Source organism: Abramis brama (assembly GCF_963993115.1).
Source record: "Abramis brama genome assembly, chromosome: 8".
Lineage (NCBI taxonomy): Eukaryota > Metazoa > Chordata > Actinopteri > Cypriniformes > Leuciscidae > Abramis > Abramis brama.
Genome location: NC_139970.1, coordinates 35463624 through 35486809, shown reverse-complemented (window position 1 = coordinate 35486809; position 23186 = coordinate 35463624). Strand labels below are relative to the sequence as shown.

The window sequence follows — 23186 nt, the reverse complement described above, 5'->3', positions numbered from 1 at the left end:
TGTTGAGGAAAAAGAGCAAAGGGAAGTGATCTGTATCATGGGTAGAGTCAGCAGAAAGAGATGGATATCATTCTTAATTACTGTTGAGCCCAATCAATACGAAAGGAACTCAAGCATAGTTCATTGTGGGGTGCTGAAGTCTGTGTGCGTGAAAGCTTTTATTAAGTGCAGATAAAACAAATAAATTAATGATTATATTAAGACATCTGTGGGAACATTCTATTTTCATGAGGCATCTCCCCACAGCAAATCACAATAAATCGACACACACACACACACACACACACACACACACACACACACACACACACACACACACACACACACACACGTCTCTCTCTAGAGAGAGGATGAGAGTGCTGGATATAGTGCCACAGCAGTCCTGCTTTTGTGATCCTTAGTCCACAGGGAAAAGGTGGAAAGTAGAGGAAGCAGGATAAAAAACAGACTTCCTGTAGAGTGACAGATTTTTTCTCTCTCACAATAATCAAGGGTCTTAACACACAATCCCAGCAAGCCTCCATTTTAGAATGTGGCGTCGCTGTAAGAGCGCTCATCACTTTCCGACCCCCTCGGAATGTGAGATGAAAGAGTTTGTAGGGTCCGAAGGGACCATCCACTCAATCGGCTTCACACCTGTGAATGGCCTTGCAGATGTTTACATTTACATTTATTAATTTAGCAGATGCTTTATCCAAAGCAATCTTAAAAATGAGGAATTCATCAAGTGATTCATCTTAAAGAGGCATAAACATTAGAAGTGCTAGTAATACAAAGTTTCAGACACAGTTCAGAATAGTCCAATCTAGAGCAGGGAGGAATGGATGGAGGAATATTGTAAGCATAGAATTATTATTCTTTTTTTATTAGCTGAATGCAGTTGCTCATGAAGAGATGAGTTTTCGGCTGTTTCTTGAATATTGTTTGGGAACAGTGAACGAAAACATTCTTGAGTGATTCTGTGCCTCGTACGTACCATGAAGCACTGGAGGGGATGTATAGCCCATGGTTGTTCTGTACGCAAGCATCAATGTCTTGAACTTGATGTCATTGTCTCTAACTTGGGCTCATTGAAGACCAGTTGTGTTGCTGCATTCTGGATCATTTGTAGAGGCTTGATTGCACATGTTCAAAGTCCTGCAGGAGGAGCATTGCAATAGTCCAGCATAGAAATGACAAGAGCCTGGACAAGAAGTTGTGTTGCATGCTCAGTTACAGAAAAAAGGGCCTGATCTTCCTGAAGTTGTGCAGTGCAAACCTGCATGACCGTGCGATTGGAGAGCTTCTCCAGAATACTGTTTCTGCTTAAGGCGAGACACTACAGGTGAATAGGGTAACATTTTAAAATAATAGATATCACCATGAAACTTCCTCAGTTGATTACTTACACAAGTATAAAAAAAAAATGTATTACAAGTTTTAGAAATTTGTATGTTTAATTATGCAAATTAGGCATTATCTAATTAAATATGCACGATTTTGCATATATTTTCAGTAGATAGATCTGAACATATGATAAAGCCAGGTGCAAAATTCTTTTTTCATTTTGTTTACACACAAGATGAAAAAAAAAAAAAAAAAATCAGAGGGATTTCATGATATATGCTTTCATTACCTAGGAAATCAAAATATACTGTCCATAGCCTTGAAAAATAGATTTTCGGCATATTTTTTTTATTTATCAAAATGTCGCATAAATCAGGCCAGGAATGATTTATTAACAAATCCCTCTGAAAATATCTTCAGAATACTGCTAAGTGTATAACTGGAAAGTTTGGTGTACATAGGTATACATAGGCTGAGATTTTTGTACTGGAGAATGACAGAAAACTCATTTTGAGAAAACGGCATTTAAAGATTTAAATAGCTCTAAATGAGATTTCGTCATTAGCTTTAAATCCCCCTTTGGACATTCACGATTGGTTACTGATAGAAAGGAAATGCCCATATTTGTGTTATATAGCGTTGTGCAGGAGACTCAGAGCTTTACAATGATACCGGTCATGACGGACTTCAGTAAACAGACGGATCTCGGCGTGTCGCGTTGGAATGCTAACTTCTTGGTAAATTCGGGAGAAACTTACTGCCGCAAGTAAACAAAATGTAATAAAATAAACATCTTAATGTATATTTTCAACGTTTTCTTTATAGCAGCTTGAAAGAACATATAATGAAGGAGTAAACTAGCCCAAAATCTCAAAACTGTCCACTGCATGAAAAATCGATGTTTTTGCCTGCCGTGTCTCGCCTTAAACTGATTATTATCCTGAACAATTGTGCAGAGCGCACACGTAGTACAAATACACAGTACATAATGTCTCTATTCCAAAACCTTGTGATCTGCCTTCTACAGCAGAATCATGAGAAAGTATGTCATTGGACTGACCTTTACAATGATACCGGTCATGACGGACTTCAGTAAACAGACGGATCTCGGCGTGTCGCGTTGGAATGCTAACTTCTTGGTAAAGTATAGAGACTGAGGTTTCTATACAGTAGTATCACAGCTCTCAATTCAATTTAGATTCATTTGGGTATATTTCATTTAGAATGTCCATTTTGCGTAAATATTAAAATACTGTAAATTATGTAGCCAGTGTTTCAGATTGATTGAACCTGGTATTTTTGAACTGCTCATAAAAGAACAGGATCATTAGAATCATGAGAATCATGAGATGAGGGAATTGGACTGGACTGATCACTCTGATTTTGATTCATTAAAAAGAACCAACTCATAAGAGTCATGTGTTCATGATTCAGACTATACTGGTGAGCTATACATTTATATGAAGTATATAGGCCTTGATATACGTCAAAGAACGAACTGATGTGACGCCATTTTGAACAAAATCAGGCCAAAATGAACTTCCTTTGGAGTTCGTTTTAGGAGTTCAAAACACCTTTGTACTACCATTGGTCCCTGGCGAAGTAAAAGGTGTGCGCGTGTACTTGCCCCGCTCCAAGCAGGATTCGAACTAGAGTTTCCGGCATGGGAGATGGGCGCGCTAACAAGGATGCTAAAGAAGGCAGCTTCTAGCGTCAATCACTTGTACGCCTCTTAATATCAGTGGACTGAGGTTTCTAGCTGGCCTTCATTATTCATCATTCAGTTCGGTGTGACCCGAATGGGAGTGAAGTTTAAGGAGGGTGAGTGTAACGGAGGCCAGATAGTAAGAGCTGTGTGGGTAAACCTCACTCCCCTGATCTCAAGAGGCGCATCTAAAGAGGCGTCTTTAGTGTCCTTGTTAACGTGCCCGCTTCACATGCCAGAAATGCCGGTTCGGTTTGAATTTCGCTCGGAGCGGTGGGAGTAGAACCAGAAGGGGTTACATGGTAAAATAGAGAGATGCCGTAAAACACATCCACGTAGCAAAATATTTACGTGACACATAAAAAGCAGAGCAGTGGACATCAAAATGCGTTCTGTTCCAAAATGAGTCAACAAAGTGTACAAAACAAAGTGTAAAGTGATATTTACAGGACGGGCTGCACTGGATATGCTTTCACACAGGTTAACGATTGATCTATTCATTAAAAAAATCTATATCTGGATAATTTAAAAACCTTCTTCCTTTCACGTGCCATATGTTTTAAACATGTATTTATTTATTTTCCATTAGGCATATGTATCAATACAACTGGAAAAAGCTTGTTCTGTATCTCAAAACCAGCGTCTGTGTGCACACAGATGGAGCACTCCTGTGCCAGACATGTTTCCCAAACATATTTCAGGCGGTGAAATATAAAGATATCACACTGGAGCATCAACACTCCGCTGAGCCAGATGGTTTAAAAATGCATGTTTGCTAAAACAAAGCCCAAAGCTCCATTAATGATCGGTGACATCATTGTAGCGGTGGGCTGCTGTCTGCTCTTGTGGCGTCTACTCTGTGTGAGAGTCCATGCATTGCAGCAGTGCGAAGAAATAGGAAGGATCGCTTTAGGAACTGTTTACAGCGCTGTCAGCTTTTAACAACAGCTCACTCCACCTTCAAAACATGTCATCCTACTCTCTCTTCTCTAAAATGACAGGTTGATCCCACTGGAGGTGTAGCTATTAAAGCATAAATATGGTGTTTTACAACAAATGCGGTTGTTTCCGATAGTGTGTAGGCTAATCATACATATTTTGGATTGAAAATATGAGAAATGTCTTTAAGTGATATTGCATTTCCCATTGCCATATGCACAAATAATGCAGTAATACAAATAAACTTTGATTACTTAACTATAAGCATAAAATTATTTCTACAAGTTAGATGTGTAAGAATAAATAAGCTGAAGTGATATGCATTATTGGTAAAACAAGCAGAATAAGGCATTAATATGTGCTTTATATATATATATATATATATATATATATATATATATATATATATATATATATATATATATATATATATATATATATATATATATATATAAACTGTCAATATGCTAGTAATATGCATACTAATAAGCAACTAGTTAATGGTGAATAGTGTTCCCAAATCTAAAGTTTTACCAATAATGCATATCACCTCGGCTTATTTATTCTTACACATTTAACTTATAGAAATAATTGTATGCCTATAGTACAATTTATTCTTAGTTTATTGTCTCTTTTTTTCCACCGTTTAAAAGTTTTAACTCAAATCAATATTGCCTTGTTTCTTTTTTTTTTTTTTTTTTTTTTTTTCATGGTTGCACTTTAAAGGTTCAAATGACCCGTTTGTGACTTCAGTGTTTGCTTACAGTGTTACTGTACATCTGCTCACATCATTGTGAGACAATGTTTTATTGTTTGTTACCATGTTCTGTTGTCTCACAAAATGAGTCAAGGCACTTGCAGTATCTGGGCTTCTCAAATAGAACTGGTATGTGCATGTTTATCTCAGAATATGGCTGCACAAGCAGCGAGGAAATATTCCAAAACGCAGCAATCCATTTCTTTAGCATGCATATGAAATTACAGAGAACACCTTCCTGTCTGTCATGCCTGTGCCTGAGTTTCAAATATTTGCTGTCACAGAAGGTTTTGTGGTAATCAACATATCCTGCAGGCTTTGCTTATCAACGAGCCTGATGTGTTTGTTGCACTGTCTAAGCCAATGAGAATCAAACAGAGCGCTGCGCTGCGCCTCTCATTCACAATTCCTTTCGCAGTGGAAGTCTGGCGTCTCCGTCAGTCCACACAGATTAGGCAAGTGACATGCTGTAAGTTCTTATGGTGACAGGGATATCCGCAAAGAAGTTATATTAAAGAAGGTAATTGGTTTAATGTAACTCAAAAGCTTGTTTACGTTTGAAATTCTCATTCATAAAATAGGGTCTTTGTGAAGAAAAGAAAAAGGGGATTTTAGTTCCTTTGATTGTACTTTTGTTTAGTTTGTTCAAGATAGAACGTCCTTCTTTTCTGGTTGAAGGGTGAGATGAAACACATCAGACGCATCTTTGTGAGATCAAAATATCGACATAAGCATTATGTATTTCAAGTGTCACTATTTAAAATAAACTTAAAGGAGAGAAATAAAGGGTAAAATGGAGCAGGAGAGGATTTAGGACTGCATAACTCTGGAACATGACAAATCTTCCCTTAGCTGCGGCTACACATATAGGTTTCGGTATGGGAAGCATAAGGATTTCCAATTAAAAATTGTTCATTATTGATTCCTGTACAACTAAAACCCCCCTTTTTTCTCTTTTTTTTTTTTTTTTTTTTTTGCTGTGGCACTTTAGCATAAGTTGCGGGAAACTCCACAGTAATGTTTTTCAACAACTGTTAACAAAAAAATGGCATGAAAGTGTAATTTAGCACTGGTATTTTTATTATTATATTTAATGCGTTCTACATTCTCAACCATAGTATAACATGGAGATATGATTTGTGAATGTAATAACAAAATATAAATTAGGGCCAAGAGTTATTATTTGAGTTTTTTATAAATAATCAGTGAAATTTCAATGAAAACTTTATTTGATATTCTATATTCAATGAAAACTATAATATTTTTGAAATGGAGGAAAACGTACTCGGTTACCTAATGTAACCTCGGTTCTCTCTAGAAGAGGGAACGAGTATTGCGTAAGTAGCTTACGCTTCGGGAAAGTTCTCTTTCTTCGAGATCTGAAGCCAAAAAATTATCCTTAATTTTGCATTTATTGTCAACGCAGTGCAGCGGCAGGCAGACCAAAGCAAGCTGTATAAGCGTGCTCATTGGCTGCCAGGCGGCAACTGCTTAAGCCTACCAGTGAGCCCGGCGTGACGTCACACCCAATCAGGGCGCTTCGCGCCCTCCACACCCTTCTAACCGTCAAGAAGGGTGTGGCCAGTGTGTATATATTGAGGGCTCACAGGCTGAACTCTGGTTTTCATAGTCTGAAGCGCAAAAGCTCGTGGCGCGTCACGGCAGGTTACGCAATACTCGTTCCCTCTTCTAGAGAGAACCGAGGTTACATTAGGTAACCGAGTACGTTCTCTTACGAGAGGTTCTCTCGTATTGCGTAAGTAGCTTACGCTTCGGGAACCCATTGTCAACGCCGTGCGCGCCGAGCATCCAACACATGAATCCCAGGGAGACCGGGGGAAAAACATAACGTTGAAACAGGTGGCCGGTCGGGCCCACACCTGTACTAAGCACTTCACTTCACATAAATGATAGAGCGGCATAGCCGGTCTGTATATATCAGTGGAAATGGTGTGGCCGGCAGCGCGGGCCCACACAGTGCATAAACACGTATAGGGAAAGGGAATAGAGCAGAAACACTGGTCTATTTGTGGAAAAGAATCCTTCCCCTGGTGCCAACCAGAAAATTAACCAGTATGTGGACATAGTCTGCGCATAAGCGACTGGGCAGCATACATGCCACTTATACTGATAACAGTTTAGCCTGCAGGGCGGGAACTTCCAGGTTATAAAACCTCACGAATGTAGATGGGGAGGCCCAGCCCGCCGCCATACAAATATCGTGAATAGAAATTCCGCTGGACCAGGCCCACGAAGAGGCCATGCCTCTAGTGGAGTGGACTCTGACACCCAAAGGACACTGCAGGTGTTTGGAGGCGTAAGCTGCTGCAATCGCGTCCACTATCCACCTGGGCAGGCTCTGTTTCGAGGCGGCGAGACCCTTGGTGCGTCCGCCAAAAGAAACAAAGAGCTGCTCGGACCGCCTGAAAGCGGCGGAACACGTGATGTAAACTCTCAGCGCCCTTACAGGGCATAGGAGGTTATCACTGTCCCCGTTATCGGATATTGGCAGAGCCGAGAAGGAGATGATTTGTGCCCTAAAGGGGGTACCAATCGCTTTGGGAATATACCCGTGTCTCGGTCTGAGAATGACTTTAGAGTCATTCGGTCCGAACTCAAGACATGCAGGGCTAATAGATCCCCCAGATCCCCCACGCGTTTTACTGAAGACAGAGCTATCAGAAAAACGGTTTTGAGCGAAAGGTACTTAGGATCCACAGATTCAAGCGGTTCAAAAGGAAAAGCCTTCAGGGCCTCCAGGACCAAGGACAGATCCCGGATAGGAACCGAGGGGGGCCGCGGGGGAATCATCCGCCTGGCTCCTCTGAGGAAACGGATAATAAGCTCATTCCTTCCGATTGCCCGGCTGCGCGTCGCCTCAGCGAACGCTGCAATAGCCGCCACATACACTTTGAGCGTGGAAGGGGACCTGCCCTTTTCCAACAGCTCCTGTAGGAAGGAGAGCACTTGCGGAACCCCACATGTGCGTGGATCAAAGCTCTTAGTAGCGCACCATTTAGAGAACACAGACCACTTAGACGCATAGAGCCGTCTCGTGGAGGGAGCTCTAGACTGCGTGATCGTGTTCACGACCCCTTCTGGCAGGTCAACGGGTATCCGTTGATTACCCATGCATGCAGAGACCATCGCTCCGGATGGGGAGATCCTTTCTCACCGGGATCGGCCATGGGGGTGAGTGCGACAGCCTCACCAGCTCTGGGTACCAAATCTGGTTCTCCCAGCGCGGGGCTATAAGGAGCACTGGGTGCTGTGTTTCCCTGATCCTTGTAAAAACCTGTGGTAACAGGGAGATCGGGGGAAAAGCGTACAGCGGGAGGCTGGGCCAGGTCTGGGACAGCGCGTCCTCGCTTTTCGAGAAAAATTTCGGGCAATGAGCGTTGTCTCTCGACGCAAAGAGGTCGACCTCCGCTCTGCCGAATAGGCGCCAGAGAAACTGGACTGTTTGGGGTTGCAGGGACCATTCTCCCGGGGGAATGATGTCTCTGGACAGTCTGTCTGGACTGACATTCAGGTGGCCCGGCACGTGCACGGCTCTCAGCGAGCGCAACGAGCGGTGAGCCCACATGAGAAGGCGTTCTGTCAGCTTGCACAGGTTCCTGGATCTGACACCGCCCTGTCGGATCACATAGGATACCACGGACATGTTGTCCGAGCGGACTAGCACATGGTGATCCTGTATGAATGGGAGGAAGCGCTTGAGCGCGTTCTCGACCGCTATCATCTCCAAACAGTTTATGTGGAGGCATTTCTCCTGGTCTGACCACAGGCCAAAGACCGGTTTGCCCTCGAAAGAGCGCCCCAACCTGAGGTGGAAGCGTCCGTCGAGATAACTTTGCGGTGTGAGATGGCTCCCATTGTCACTCCCCGCCGGTACCAGTCGGCCGCTAACCAGGGCTTCAGTGCTGAAAACGCAGCTCTGAGTCACTCTGATTCGAATGCCGCCGGAAGCCCAGGCTCTGTGAGGCACTCGGGCATTCAGCCAGCGTTGTAGCGGGCGCATACGTAACAGACCCAGCTGAAGCACTGCTGCAGCTGAAGCCATACAACCCAGCATCCTCTGAAATGTCTTGAGAGGTGCGGTGCTGCCCGGCTGGAAGGACGCGGCCAGGTGTCGAATGCAGCGCGCGCGCTGTGTCGACAGGCGGGCCGTCATTGCCACAGTGTCCAGATCCAAACCCAGAAAAGAGGTTGATTGACTGGGCACTAATGAGCTCTTGGTCCAGTTGACCGTGAGCCCCAGGCTGTCCAGGTGGCTTAGAAGCACTGTTCTGTGGGCGATGAGTTCGGCCTCTGACTGTGCTAGAATTAGCCAATCGTCCAAGTAGTTCAGAATTCGCATTCCCCGACCCCTCAGGGGAGCGAGAGCCGTGTCCATGCACTTCGTAAATGTACGGGGTGCCAACGACAGGCCGAAAGGCAGGACGGTGTACTGATATACCTGACCGTCGAAGGCGAATCTCAAGAATGGCCTGTGACGGGGTATTATCTGGATTCTGAAAGTACACGTCTTTTAGATCGAGAGATATAAACCAGTCCCTCGGGCGAATTTGCGCGAGAATTTGCCCGGTTGTGAGCATTTTGAACGGTCTTCTCATAAGAGCCTTGTTCAAACATCTTAGATCCAAAATTGGTCTGAGAGCTCCGTCCTTCTTGGGAACGAGGAAATAACGGCTGTAAAAGCCCGACTCGCTCATAGAAGGGGAAACCGGTTCTATAGCCCCTTTGCACAGAAGTGTAGCTATTTCTGCTCGAAGTAGATGTGCTACTTCTCCATTCACTCTCGTCTCGGTACGCGCCTGATAGCGCAGGGGGCGGCGAGCGAACTGCAGAGTATAGCCCTTTTTTACTGTGCTTAGCACCCATTCTGATGCGCCTGGAATAGCTTCCCACACTTTTGAGTGTGAAGCCAGGGGCAGAATGGCCTCCGGGCTCTGATCGCCGCGCGTCGCGGGCTCGAGAGCTCGAAACGGAGGGGTGGGTGCAGCGCGCGCGCTCTTAGTGCTTAGATACGGCGGATCGCACGCAGCGATAGCTGGCCGTTTTACACATGGTGTCCCGGCGGCTTGGACGGGGAACATACAGTGTGAGGCGCGACGCGTGAGGGCGGCGTCGGGGCGAAATGTTCGTTAGTATGTGTGAGCGCTCGAAGGCGGGCACAGGACTTACATTTAAAACATGACCGGTCGTGAGAGGCCGTGTGACAGAGCGGGCAGTGAGTAGGTGTGGGCACGGTGAGGTGGACACGTGACCTACTTTTAACACTCGAGCGGCTTCTGCCTGCTTAGTGAGAGTGGGCTCTGTGAGAAACACGGGATTTATAGTGCTTGTGTGCAGGGGTGAACACGGAAACGTGGGCACTTTCACTGCATTTGAAACACATACGGCGTGAGCCGTGCAACCAGACATTATGCTCATTTGAGATCTCTCTGGGTCGCCGTGAGGACGGTGGTTGCGCGCAGGCGAGCGGGTAGATATACCGGCTCGATGACTGCGAAGTAAACATCTGCAGTAGCCGTGGCAACGGGGACTGACAGAGCGTGAAGCTTTGACAGTGGTCCAGCCGCAGCGGGACTTAACCGTCTTTTCTTCCCTCGTGTTTAGACGCTCATAAATACTCGAGCACCATGAGTAGGAGTGGTACGAGAGGCGGGTTCATTTTCTGTATGTAAGAAAAACTGGCCGCGAGCTCGGAGAAGCGAACAGCATAAATTTTATCTGCCGTGAGAGCCAGGATCGAACTCGGGTCTCTAGCGCGAAAGCCTATGATTCTGCCACTGAACCACAGGGGAGAACACGTTACCTTTCAGTTAGCGCGAAGATATAAGAGAGCGACCTCATGTTCGTTTGCAGGCGTGCGTGTATAAAAACAGGCTCGTTTACTGCAATAGTAATATTTCCAGCCGCCTGAACTTAAGAGGGGACTGAGAAATGTGTGAGAATTGGCGGTTTGTCCGGCCACAGCGGGACTAAAACACTCTCTCTCCTCTTATCGCCGGTGAGTGAGGCGTGCGCGCTGAACGTTGCTTGCGACCGTCTGCTCTGTTATCCCTTGTGAACGGCGCAATCTGCGCGGCCCAACAAGGGGGAGAGCGGGTTTGCTTTCTGTATGTAAGAAAAGCTGGCCGCGAGCTCGGAGAAGCGAACAGCATAAATTATTAACTGCCTCGAGAGCCGGGATCGAACACGGGTCTCTGGCGCAAAAGTCTAAGATTCCGCCACTGAGCCACAGGGGAGAATACAATAGCTTTCGGTTAGAGCGAGCATATAACAGAGCGTCATGTCTTGTGACGGCGTTTGCTTGCAGGCGTGCGTGTATTTATAACAGGCTCGTACACTGCGATATGAACAATTCCAGTCGCCTGAACTTAAGAGGGGACTGAGAAATGGAGGTAGGTCCGGCCACAGCGGGACGAAAACACTCTGTTCTCCTTTTCGCCGGTGAGTGACGCGCGAGGACGGAGTAGCTTTCTTGTAACGTAAAGAGAGCTCCAAGACCGTCCGCTTCTGCCATCCCTTGTGAGCGGCGCAGTTTGCGCGGCTCGAACAGAGGGAGAGGAAGCTCGCTCCGAGACCATCCGCTTCTGCCATCCCTTGTGAGCGGCGCAGTAGCGCGGCTCGAACAGAGGGAGAGTGTCTATCTCATTCGCCTCATCCCCTGACGCGGCGGCGGCGCGGGCGAGAGCCGGCGGTTGAGCGGCCGGGAGGGGGGGGCGGAGAGGGCGAGAGAGAAGCTCGAGGGAGAGGTTCCGGCGAGCTCCTCAGTCACAACAGTCTCCGGTGGTCTCTGCGAGCGGCGCTTCTTCTTGCGCGGCCCGGCATGGACAGACGGAGCGACAGCTTGGTCGAAAACTTCAAGTCGAGCCCGCAGGGTCGACATTGAAAGTTCCTCGCACTCGGGGCAGCCGCCCGTAGAGAGTGCGGTGGCGGCGTGCTCGCGGCCCAGGCAGAGAGCGCAGAAGAGGTGGCGGTCTCCGTTGCTGAGCGGGGCGCGGCACGAGCCACAGGAAAAACGAGGCATTTTGACAAAAACGCCTCGTGCTCTTTTAGAACAGTGAGAGAAAGTGTGTGTCGCAGGGCGAACACACACAGCAGTAATAAAAGGATATGTCGCCGGATAGCGTAGCAGGCACGGATGGCTGAAGGCGGCGAAGGCGGCCGGCTTCCTCAGGCGCTGTCCTAAGCTTGCTGGTCGCTGGTTTCGACGGCGACGGCTTCTCAAGATCCAGCGATGCGAAGAGCTTCGCTGAAGACAAGAAAATCAGAGTTCAGCCTGTGAGCCCTCAATATATACACACTGGCCACACCCTTCTTGACGGTTAGAAGGGTGTGGAGGGCGCGAAGCGCCCTGATTGGGTGTGACGTCACGCCAGGCTCACTGGTAGGCTTAAGCAGTTGCCGCCTGGCAGCCAATGAGCACGCTTATACAGCTTGCTTTGGTCTGCCTGCCGCTGCACTGCGTTGACAATAAATGCAAAATTAAGGATAATTTTTTGGCTTCAGATCGCGAAGAAAGAGAACTTTCCCGAAGCGTAAGCTACTTACGCAATACGAGAGAACCTCTCGTAAGAGAACTTTATAGTAACAGAGTTCCACACAATATTGGGCATGGAGCCTTTTTGTTACATTGATTTTTTTCATGATTATGTCAAAGTATTACATTCACTGTTCGATACAGAGAAGGTCAAGCTATTTGAGGTGGGATGGGATGGCAGAGGGATACAGACATTTGATGTGTTTCAAACTTACTAGTAAGTTTCTGGTAGTTTCTTACAAAAAAAGTTTTTCACCTCTATATGCCTTTAAAAAAGTATGACACCAGCTGCATGGAAAGTGCCACCTGCATGTTGATTCAAAGAACTTTGCTAATGAATGATGACTAGCAACTCTGCTAATAAGTAATTATAATAATCAGAACAAGTATTTGCATAATAATGATAAATATGTCCTCATTAAAACTGTATAGAAATGTAGCAGAGAGATGCTGTGCCTGTGTTATTTTTTGAGGATATAATGCATTAGCATAAGGACACTCAGTGATCCAAACACCGAAACCTCTATGTACGGTATGTCTACGCCCACTCTTCCAAAAGACACAACAAGATCTATATGTATGGAAATGAGTGCTAATTAGCATAATGGTATACACAGGGCCATGGTGTTGCTATATGTTTACACTCTCTCTTTTAAATCTCTCTCAATCTCTCTTTGTCTAGTCTGTCCTCCTCCTCCTCCTCTCTCATTCTCAACCCCTCTGTTGTCTTCTCTGAACTGGAACAGGTGGAGTATTAATTATGCATTAAAATATACAGAGGACCAACTATGATCCACTCGACTGCAGCCCTGTCGTTCTCCTCATCCTCATCTCTCCATCCATCTTTCTTTCTCCTCTTCCCTCCATTCCACTCTTGTTTGTGAATTGCAGGAGTTTATTTCCACACTGAGCACGTCTCGGGGAGTGAAAGGGGGTTTTGTTTTCGCGGCACACTTCCTTTTTTCCGACACTCTACCGCTGAGAAAAGAGAGAATCCCTGGAAATCTAGAGAATCTGTCCATATCTTTCTCCTTTACTTTGTTCACTGCTGTTTTCTTTGACTGCGTTTGAATGGAAGGCCCAGGGCGAATAAACTAAACTGTTGAGACTTTTGCACACTATATTTTACCACATGCAGAAACACATTCAGTAATTCTTTAAATGGTGGAGATAAATGTTATAACTGAACATATTTTTAGAATCAAAAGAGATCTTTCAGAATCCATGCTGTAATTTGAATGATATTGTTATGTAGGCTTATTTCAGACAATCTGGTCTATGTTCCCAAATCTTAAAATCTCTCTCTAGTCCATATAATGGTAGCTTTACCGGCACTCAAAACTTAGATGTCCTTCTCCTGTCAGTATCACAAGAGCTTTAAGTGGACCACTGTCATCTGAGCTTCCAAAGCCAACATCAGGGCTCCCATATCTCCCGCTCTCTCCGCACACCACATGGAGGAACATGGGCTGTATTTATAGATTGGCTTTATCAGGACTGTTACCTTTAACAGGCTTCATATTAAGGCCTCAAATGGTCCCTAGCGCTGGGTGTATCTTTAAGTGCTCTATTAGACCACCTGTATAAGAGTCTCTCTCATTGGCTTCTAAAAGCATCTTTAGTGTCTGTTTTCAGTTTATAAGTACAGCAGATAGGATATGTAGAAATGCTGAGAGAGGATATATATAAAATGCTGTTCAAAAGTTTGTTTGTTTGTTTTTTGAAAGACATTTTTTTAGTCCACCCTCCGGTGGAATCATTACACCGACCCCAAACTTTTGATATATCTCTGTCTTTGCAACAACAAAAAAAATCTTTTTTTTTTCTGAAGATGAACTGTTTTGATCTACAGATATATAACCATGATTCGCAGTCTTTTAACTTTTAACTTTTTTTTTTTTGACATGAATTTAAAAAACAACAACTTTAAATTTAACTTTGAAGTCAGAGGAGCTGTAAGTTTGAATTGCCTCCGAAATTTTAGGGTTTGTTTTTCACTCTGTTGAGGATTGACCGCCTTCGGTGTAACACAAACAATTCTTACTCCAAATATAACAGAAACAAATAGGTTGAAAGTTCTTACAAATGAACACAGACGTCCCGAACAAAGATGCAGGGACAGTCATCCTTGTGTTACAGGTTCACTTGACCCCAAAGCCTTAACTGTGCCCTTACATTAGAGGTGAAGAGACCATCAGTGTTGTAACAGAAAGAGCTGTTGCTTTGTGTGTCCATTGATCTCTATCCAGCTCAGGTTGGATATGTTATGTTTAACAACAGGTGGAAAGTGCTCCTCATTGATGTCACGTCATTAGCTTTAAACTACGCTTGTAATCACAAAAAGGTGTATACCTTATTTATATGTGTGATTCATTATTGAGCAAACAGCAAGAAGAAAGAGGACCCCTTTCTATACCTCTCCTCCGTTCTCTTCTCCACCCTGGGAAGTATCGATCCACTGGCTTGAAAATAACAAATTTGTTTGAGAAAGAGGAATTAAATGGTGATGGAAAGCAAGTGCGGGAAGCCAAATAGGCTGTGTGGAAAATCTCCGCAAAGTAATCCTTTAATTAAATTAGGAGAAGTACAACAAAGATGTTGCTGTTTTTTTTTTCCCTTCCACCCTCTACTTTCCCCCTCTCTCATGTCTTTTAGACAGCAGCAGGTTCCAGAGGTTGCTAGGTAACTGGGATGGGTTTAGTTCCCGATGGCCAGGGGCGAAGGGGTTGTTGGCAGGATGTGGCAAGTGCAGTGGCTTTTTGTTGGCCGTAAGGAGAGGAAGAGGAAATGGAGGGACCACAGCAAGGTCAAAGGCTTGGCCAGTATTCGTGCTTTCATCCAAATTCAGATGCCGTGACGGGATCAGAGAATGTGAGTGCAGTAGTGGAGTTTATTACGTTTTATGCTCCTCGCTCGGCAGTAAAAGAAACTAAGTTTACATAACACAATTTGCTCTTTTTTTTTTTTGTTACAGGATGCACAATATATTGGTTATCACTATTATACAGGGGCGTTTCCTCTGAGGAGGCAAGGGAGGCAGTATCTCCTCAAAAAACTGGATGTGAAAATAATCGGTATTAAATCAAATAAAACAGCGCAAAAATATTACAAAATGTGACATTAAAAAGTTTAGAAGTCAGTAGTTTTATAAAGTAACAGTGTCCAACAGCGCCACCCGCAGGTGAAGTTACAGCGGGAGGTGTGCCTCCTCTGTCCCAATTGACTTAAAATGGACACCCTAATGTGTGCGGTAGGTTTGATGGGGGGTAATTGAGAATGAATGGGGGAAAGTCATTCCCCCATTCCAGAGGAGGCAATGCCTCCATCGCGCTATGATTGGATATGATCTGTTATGATTTGATATGATTGGTTTGTGCGATAAATCCCGCCTCTTTTGTACCATTCTCATCAGCTTGAAAGAAGTTAATGATGGCGTTAATGGGAAGACTAATTAAAAAGTAAGTAAACAACTCGCTTTATGTCATGTCAAAATCAAACTTGAAATGGGCTGAAAACATGATAATTTGAGGGGTTTTATTGAGCAATCAGCTTGGGGAAATGAAATGTACATCTTCATGTCTGTGACAGTGTGTACAAGCTTGATGGCCGCTGAAAAAGAGTTGACTATTAAAAAGAAAAGTCAAACATTAGTTCACAAATAATATACTGTATATTGTTTAAATTGCTACTGTATTTAAGTATTATTTTGGAATAAATGTACAAATGCGTAAAAACACTAACTTGAAATGTATACTTGGTTTTAATAAATAGAAATTTACATAGTTAAAATAGATTTGTATTTGTTCTCTCTTTTTGATGTAATGTTTATTTAACCAGGAAAATTAAGTGTAACTGACATACATTTATATTTGATATACAGTATATTAAAAAAAAGTGAGAACTTTGCCTCATTTTAAAACACCACCACACACGCCACTGATATTAGAAAATATTGATGTTGGTGCACATAATGTGTGTATAATTTGTATAGTTGATGTTAATCATTTTAATTCCACATGTAAAAGTTTTTTTCAAACTCATGTCTTTAAAAAAAACAAAAAAAAACTTTCCTTTGGCCGTCGTACATTTTCCCAAAGCCCATTTATTTGATAGTACATTACAGATTTGATCTCACTTTGTGAATGGTAAATGCCTGTTAAAGGAACGTGTTTTTGCATTCACTTGCGCTGCATTTCCACTGTGTTTTCATGTAAACTTGTACCAGACAGATGTGTTTGACCATTCCACTCACATCTCATCATTTGCAGCAGCTTTTAGTGGCGCTCAAGTTAAAAAATGTTAAATTTTTTAAATAAAAAAATAATCTCAAGAACTTTCAGTCCACTTCTCCTGCGTCTCCCTTTTTTAAAGGGTTAGTTCACCCAAAAATGAAAATTCTGTCAGTAATTACTCACCCTCATGTTGTTCCAACCGCGTAAGACCTTCGTTCATCTTCGGAACACAAATTAAGATATTTTTGATGAAATCTGAGAGCTGATCACTTCTCCATAGGCTGCTAGGTGACCGAAACTTGCTGGCCCAGAAAAGTTATTAAAGAGATCGTTAATACAGTCCAAGTGACTACAGTGGCTCAATCTTAAGTATATCAAGCGACGAGAATACTTTTTGTGCGCAAAAACAAACAAAAATAACGACTTTATTCCACTATTCATTTCCTTCTCTCTGGCCCTCGTAGTGTTTTTGCGCAGCGCGTCTGTGTTACACGTCATCACGCATCACACACATGACCAGCGTCGGCCAATAGTGAGCCTACGTGATGACGTGTAACACAGACGCGCTGCGCAAAAACACTACGAGGGCCAGAGAGAAGGAAATGAATAGTGGAATAAAGTCGTTATTTTTGTTTGTTTTTGCGCACAAAAAGTATTCTCGTCGCTTGATATACTTAAGATTGAGCCACTGTAGTCACTTGGACTATATTAACGATCTCTTTAATAACTTTTCTGGGCCAGCAAGTTTCGGTCACCTAGCAGCCTATGGAGAAGTGATCAGCTCTCAGATTTAATCAAAAATATCTTAATTTGTGTTCCGAAGATGAACGAAGGTCTTACGCGGTTGGAACAACATGAGGGTGAGTAATTACTGACAGAATTTTCATTTTTGGGTGAACTAACCCTTTAAAATAAAAAAAAGGCCCAGACACTGTAAAAAAAAAAAAGTACAAAATTCTTCCTAACATACAATTGCATTATGGCTTGTTAATATGTTGTGCTCTTGAAGTAGTATCAGAGTTATAGAAAAAAGCGATCTCGTCTTTGTACAGCGTGTACCGAAGTAGCACTGATACTGCTTACAGCTGCGATGCCATTTCCAGCTGGTCCGCTCTCCGTACCTTCTCGTCGGAAGTCCTGTCACCCCACTTGACACAATCCTCACAGTGCACATCAGTGATACCCCACGTACACGCACAGGAAGTGCTTCCTGCAATGTCCCTGCAGCTATTAGAACAGTTCATTAGCCCAGATAAATGACTGAGGCTCTGACTGGCCTTCTAGCGCTGCTGCTAAAAAGAGCTCACGTCTCTGCCCATTAGCCGGACATGGCGGACGATGACAGCAGCAGGACCGGCCCTGTCACACTGCATGGGTCCCGAGATGAAGCTCACGCTAACTGACGGCTGTCAGTGAGAGCACTCCCCGCTGTTAGCACTTCCTCAAGGCTACTTCTGGCCCCCAACACACACACACACACACACACACACATTTAGTGTCATCATTCACAGCAGGAGGCGCTCTGTCAGAATGAATGAAACTGTGTCTGCCTTAATGACGGGCATGGTGACGGCACCAGTATGTCACGGCGAGGGTCTCACGGATGTGGTTGGATGGGTTTGAGTCATCCCCGTGATCATTATCTGTCTAGTAGAGGGTAGAGAGAGAGAGAGATAATAAAAAAGAACAAGACAGAGAAAGAGAGAGCAAAGACCCTCTGGCTTATTGTGTCCTACTGTTGCCCACTCCCAACACTTCAGCTAATGAATGTATGATGAGCCTAGAGGCCTGAGGTGACCCTTAACTTTACATCACAACCACTTTAGATTTCACCTTTATAATTGAGACATAAACATATTTCAGCAGGATCATATGGGAAGAGGCTCTTTTTCAGAAATTGATTTTCAAGAAGTAAGCCCTATACGGACAGGACTAGTTTTCTAAACGACGTTTGAGTTACAGTTTTTATCACTCGACGTTTGTGATTTTATGTATCGATTCAGACCGGACTAAAATCTGAGTGTGTGTTTTCTAGATGTGGGCATTACAGAAGGTCATGTGCATCACGTATGAAGTATGTCTTTTAATTTATTATTTATTAATATAATTTTAATTTACTATATAAACCCTATTTAAGTAAACTTTTTACGAGAAGTGGCTGTTTATAATAAACCCACATAAGAGAGCAACTAAATCTAGACAAGTATCTCACCTGACACTGATATTAATTCTTTTCTGCGATTTGACTAATTTATTAATTAGAATAGATTTATTAGATTTATTAATTTTATCATTTTATTTTTTCACCGAATACCATCTGAATTGAAATGAAATGAAAGCATCCAAAAGATTGGTGCACAAACGGTAGCTCAAGTAGGTCAAAATACAAGGTCAGCAGTCACAGACATTCGCATTCAGACGGGATTAGATTTCTCAGATGACCGTTGAATTAACTTGTAAGACAGTGGGCCCTATCTTGCACCCAGCGCAATTGACTTTGTACACCGACGCATGTATCATTCCTATTTTGCACCCGCGCAAAGCGGACTTTTCCCTCCACAGAAGCACGTCGCTAAACTAGGGAATGAACTTGCGCTCCCTGGGCGGTTCAGCGCAAAAAAGGAGGCGTGTTCCGGCGCAAACGTTCCTTCATGCTATTTTGCAGGTTTAGAAAACTATTGCGCCACTAACCAGGAAAAAATAGTTTAAAGTCATTGGCGCGTTGCGCATGTTATTCATATGCTATTTTAAGGGCGCATGCTTGGCCATAATCAATGTTGCGTGTGCACAACGCGCATACACTTTGATTCTCTCATCTACACAGAAGCAGCAGTTTTCATTTTTGCAAATCATACATTATTACGATAGATAGATAGATAGATAGATAGATAGATAGATAGATAGATAGATAGATAGATAATTTATTATAAAAGCATACATCTAGCTTACACATTTACCCAAATTATCATACGCCTTTTTAACCTAAGTTAATATGGGTGTGTTTCTCCATCCCCAACGTCCCTGACGAGAGCGTTGCTCTCCTCGGCTGTGAACCGCTCCTGGCGCGCGCCTGGCAAATCCGCCGTTATAATAGGAATCCGCTTTAGAAAAAGCTCGTCTGCTCTTAAAGGGAATGTGAGATGTCGCTCTGATTGGTTTATTTCACGTAACGCCCAAACCACACCTATGAATAATGAAGCTACTTCAGACCAACCCATTTTAGATTTGCGCCTGGCACAAGAGTCATTTATCCCGCCGGGATAATAGCAACAGCGCCAAGACCCGCCCACAAAGTTACTTGCGCTTTGCGCTTTGACACTTGCGTTTCAGATCGTTAAAATAGGGCCCAGTAGGTCATTTGCCCTGGAATTTTTACAAATGTTGTGTGAGGAAAAACAGACTTGGCAGATTCGTACGGGATTAAAATCGCAAAGTATGTCTGTGAAACACGAATTTCTCTAACATCCTCCTGGAAAACTAGTCCCGTCCGAATAGTTTGACAAGATAATTGACCCTGATAAATTCTGATTGCTTTCTTTCTGATTGCTAAATGCCTATTAACACTATATTTAACAAGTAAAGAATCATTTCTAAGCAATAGTGTTATGGGTCATTATGTAAGGGTTAATGCCCGACGAGGTGTCCATTGTCAGGTATTAATGGACGACGGCGAGGCGTGAACCGTCCGACGCCCAGCGGAGGTATCCATTAATACCTGATAATGGACTGGTATCCATTAATTCCATTGTCAAGTATCCATTAATACCTGACAATGGACACCTCGAAGGGCATTAACCCGCTTATACCATGGTCACTTGCCAAATAACACATTTTTAAAACATTAGTTTATATTTTAATTAGTTTTACAATCGAAATCTAAAGTTTTTACAAACAATAACTTGGTTTCGGAGATATTTATAGTCCGCTCAGCTCGTAGAACCCTTCAGTTTTGTTTTGATACAATAAATTGTAAACGGATACTTTGACTGCCTGTTGCTATGGTTACTCACAGCTGATGTAGCCAGCGCATTTATTTATTAATTTCGAACGGTAAACAGTCATTTTCACCAGAACTCCTTTACTAGGTGTCCTCTATCACTTTTTAATGGACATCCTGCAGCCAATCAGAATCGAGTATTCACCCAGACCATGGTATAAACAATTGATATAGCAAGCAGTATCAGAGTGATTGAAAAAAAATCGCTCTTTTCTCTACTCCACACCACTCTCATACTCTGTTACTTTTGATCGGACATCAATTAAAAAGAAAAGTTGTTTTTCCCCCCTACATAATAGTGTGGTGTGTACTGTATCCACCTCCTTGCAAAGTTTAGAATGTATTTGATTCGCTCTAAATCAAGATTTATTTATTTTTCATCTAATTTATTTCCAGAAGTTCCAGTTGATTGGTTGGTTAATATTTGTTGATTGATATTTGTGCTTTTGTGCTTCTGTCTGCAGTCCATTCGTGAGGTGACGGGCTATGTGCTTGTGGCTCTAAACCAGTTTGAATATCTGCCCCTGGAGAATCTTCGCATCATCCGCGGCACCAGGCTGTATGAAGACCGCTACGCCCTGGCTGTTTTCCTCAACTACCGCAGAGACGGCAACTTCGGTCTCCGTCAGCTTGGCCTTAAGAACCTCACAGGTACAATATGAGCCTTCGAGTCCACTGGTCACATGACTCGTGTGTTAATTTTTTTTCCTCATTCCCTGTCTTGCTTCTCTTTTGTGAATGTTCTTGATTGAGCATAAATTCTTTGTTTAAGATGGTTTGTGGTTTTTTGATATCCACTTTAATACAATGATCCCTGCTGAAATCACTCATTACAACATCAATAACTGCGTCTGGCTGAGAATGTATATCTGTCGTATACAATCACACAGAGTAAATTTCACTGGTCGAGGCCTTTGTGAAGTTGGCGAGTGCTTTCTGATCTCTCTCTGAGAAACGAGAGGGGGAGGATTTATGAATATGGATATCATACTAAATTGATTTCACACAACTTCCATCAGAAATGACTTAGCTGGTTTTCTAACTGGTGGATGGATGAGGACCGACGCTGGCAGTGAAATACAGCTAAATATCTGCACCTGGAATTGGATCCATAAAACTCAGTGAGAGAGGTTTGGGGAACGCTGGAGCTTGAACAGCTTGATGATGGCGCTGCACTGATATGAACCAATGCTTTATTATAGTTTAGGATCTGTCAGTTTTGCAGGAGTGGTAAAGGCTAATCTTCTTGAAAGTGCCAGTGAGTCTACACTGGATAGTGTTTACTTAGTACAATAAAGTCTGCTGTAGCACAGTAAAGCCTACATTTATTTAAGCTATATTTGTAAACATTCAAAAATATTTCAGTGGCAATTTTATTTAAGACTACTCTGGAAGCATGTATTTCCCTAAATTGTATTTTAAGAGTCTCTTATGCTGACCATTTTTATTTTCTCGGGATTCTTTAATGAATATGAAGTTTTTAAAAATCGGCATGTGTGTGTGTGTATATTACTCACCAAGCAGTGTGTGAGAATCATGTATATTTGTACAAATATACGTTATTTTGATTTACACTAAGTTTTTTCATTATATGATTGCTCATTCTTCTTATGAGGAAGAAAGAATTATGTATTTTCCATTTAGATGAGGAATAAAGACATAAGGGTAAATGTCCTGTCCATTCATTACTCTAATTACTGTGGTTTGTCTGTGAAGGACCTTTTTTCAACAGCTCTGCTCTTTGTACCACACCTATTGTGTGGTGCCTATTAAATATTCTTCAGTATGTTCAGTTCGAGTTCGTTAAAATGTTGTTCATTTCACTGAAAGGACATACATACATGCAGTATATTCTCATTGAGAGGTTTCTGAATTGTAATTTTGAATCAGTAGCTAAATTCAAACGCATGTCTCATCAAAACCGGGATGAGTTGGGGGGATTTTGTAAGTGTCTCTGCTCTTTCTGCTTCCCTACCAGGGCCAGTTGGATATGTCTCTTCTTCACAGTACCTGATCATGTGTGTTACACAACAGCTCCGCTTCCCTCTGATTGGCTGATAGCACTAGTATAAGTGCATGGGCCTGACATTTACCATGCTCCCCTTTTGTCTACTTTGGCAAATTAATAGTATGTTTCTTTTTAATGGCATAGACTGTAATAGTTGTTGGAGGTGGTAGTAATTGCGTCTGTACTTTTAGTATGGTCACACTGTGTGACCATGATACTTAACAGGACCAGAACTGTTTACGATCAAACTAGTAATCTTAACCAGCATTAATCAGTGGCGATTACCAGTCAGCCTTTAGTGTGAGGAACCAGGATGCAGTGTTCTTGTAATACTGAAGAAGAAGGTTTGGGCTCTAAATTGTGAGCAGTGCCACTTACTTTCTTTTCAATCCACTAAGGACTAAGACCATTTATCTGCATGTATTTATTTTTCAAATATTGTTATCAACAGCAGTTTACAGTATGCATCTTATTAGTTTGAGTTATCACATGGAATCAAATCCATGACCCTGTTGAACAAATGATACATAAAAAAAAAAAAAATAAATAAATAAATATATATATAATATATATATATATATATATATATATATATATATATATATATATATGTGTGTGTGTGTGTGTGTGTGTGTGTGTGTGTGTGTGTGTGTGTGTGTGTGTGTGTATG

General features: G+C 42.8%; 1 protein-coding gene across 3 annotated transcripts in view; it reads left to right on the top strand.

Moving 5' to 3' along the window:
• Positions 1–23186, top strand: part of erbb4b (erb-b2 receptor tyrosine kinase 4b) — a 316016-nt gene that overhangs the window by 170049 nt on the left and 122781 nt on the right. For all 3 annotated transcript variants that reach the window (XM_084123173.1, XM_084123172.1, XM_084123171.1), the window contains exon 3: positions 20973–21159. In XM_084123173.1, coding sequence (XP_083979299.1) covers positions 20973–21159 — 187 coding nt within the window. The remainder of the gene's footprint in view (positions 1–20972; positions 21160–23186) is intronic.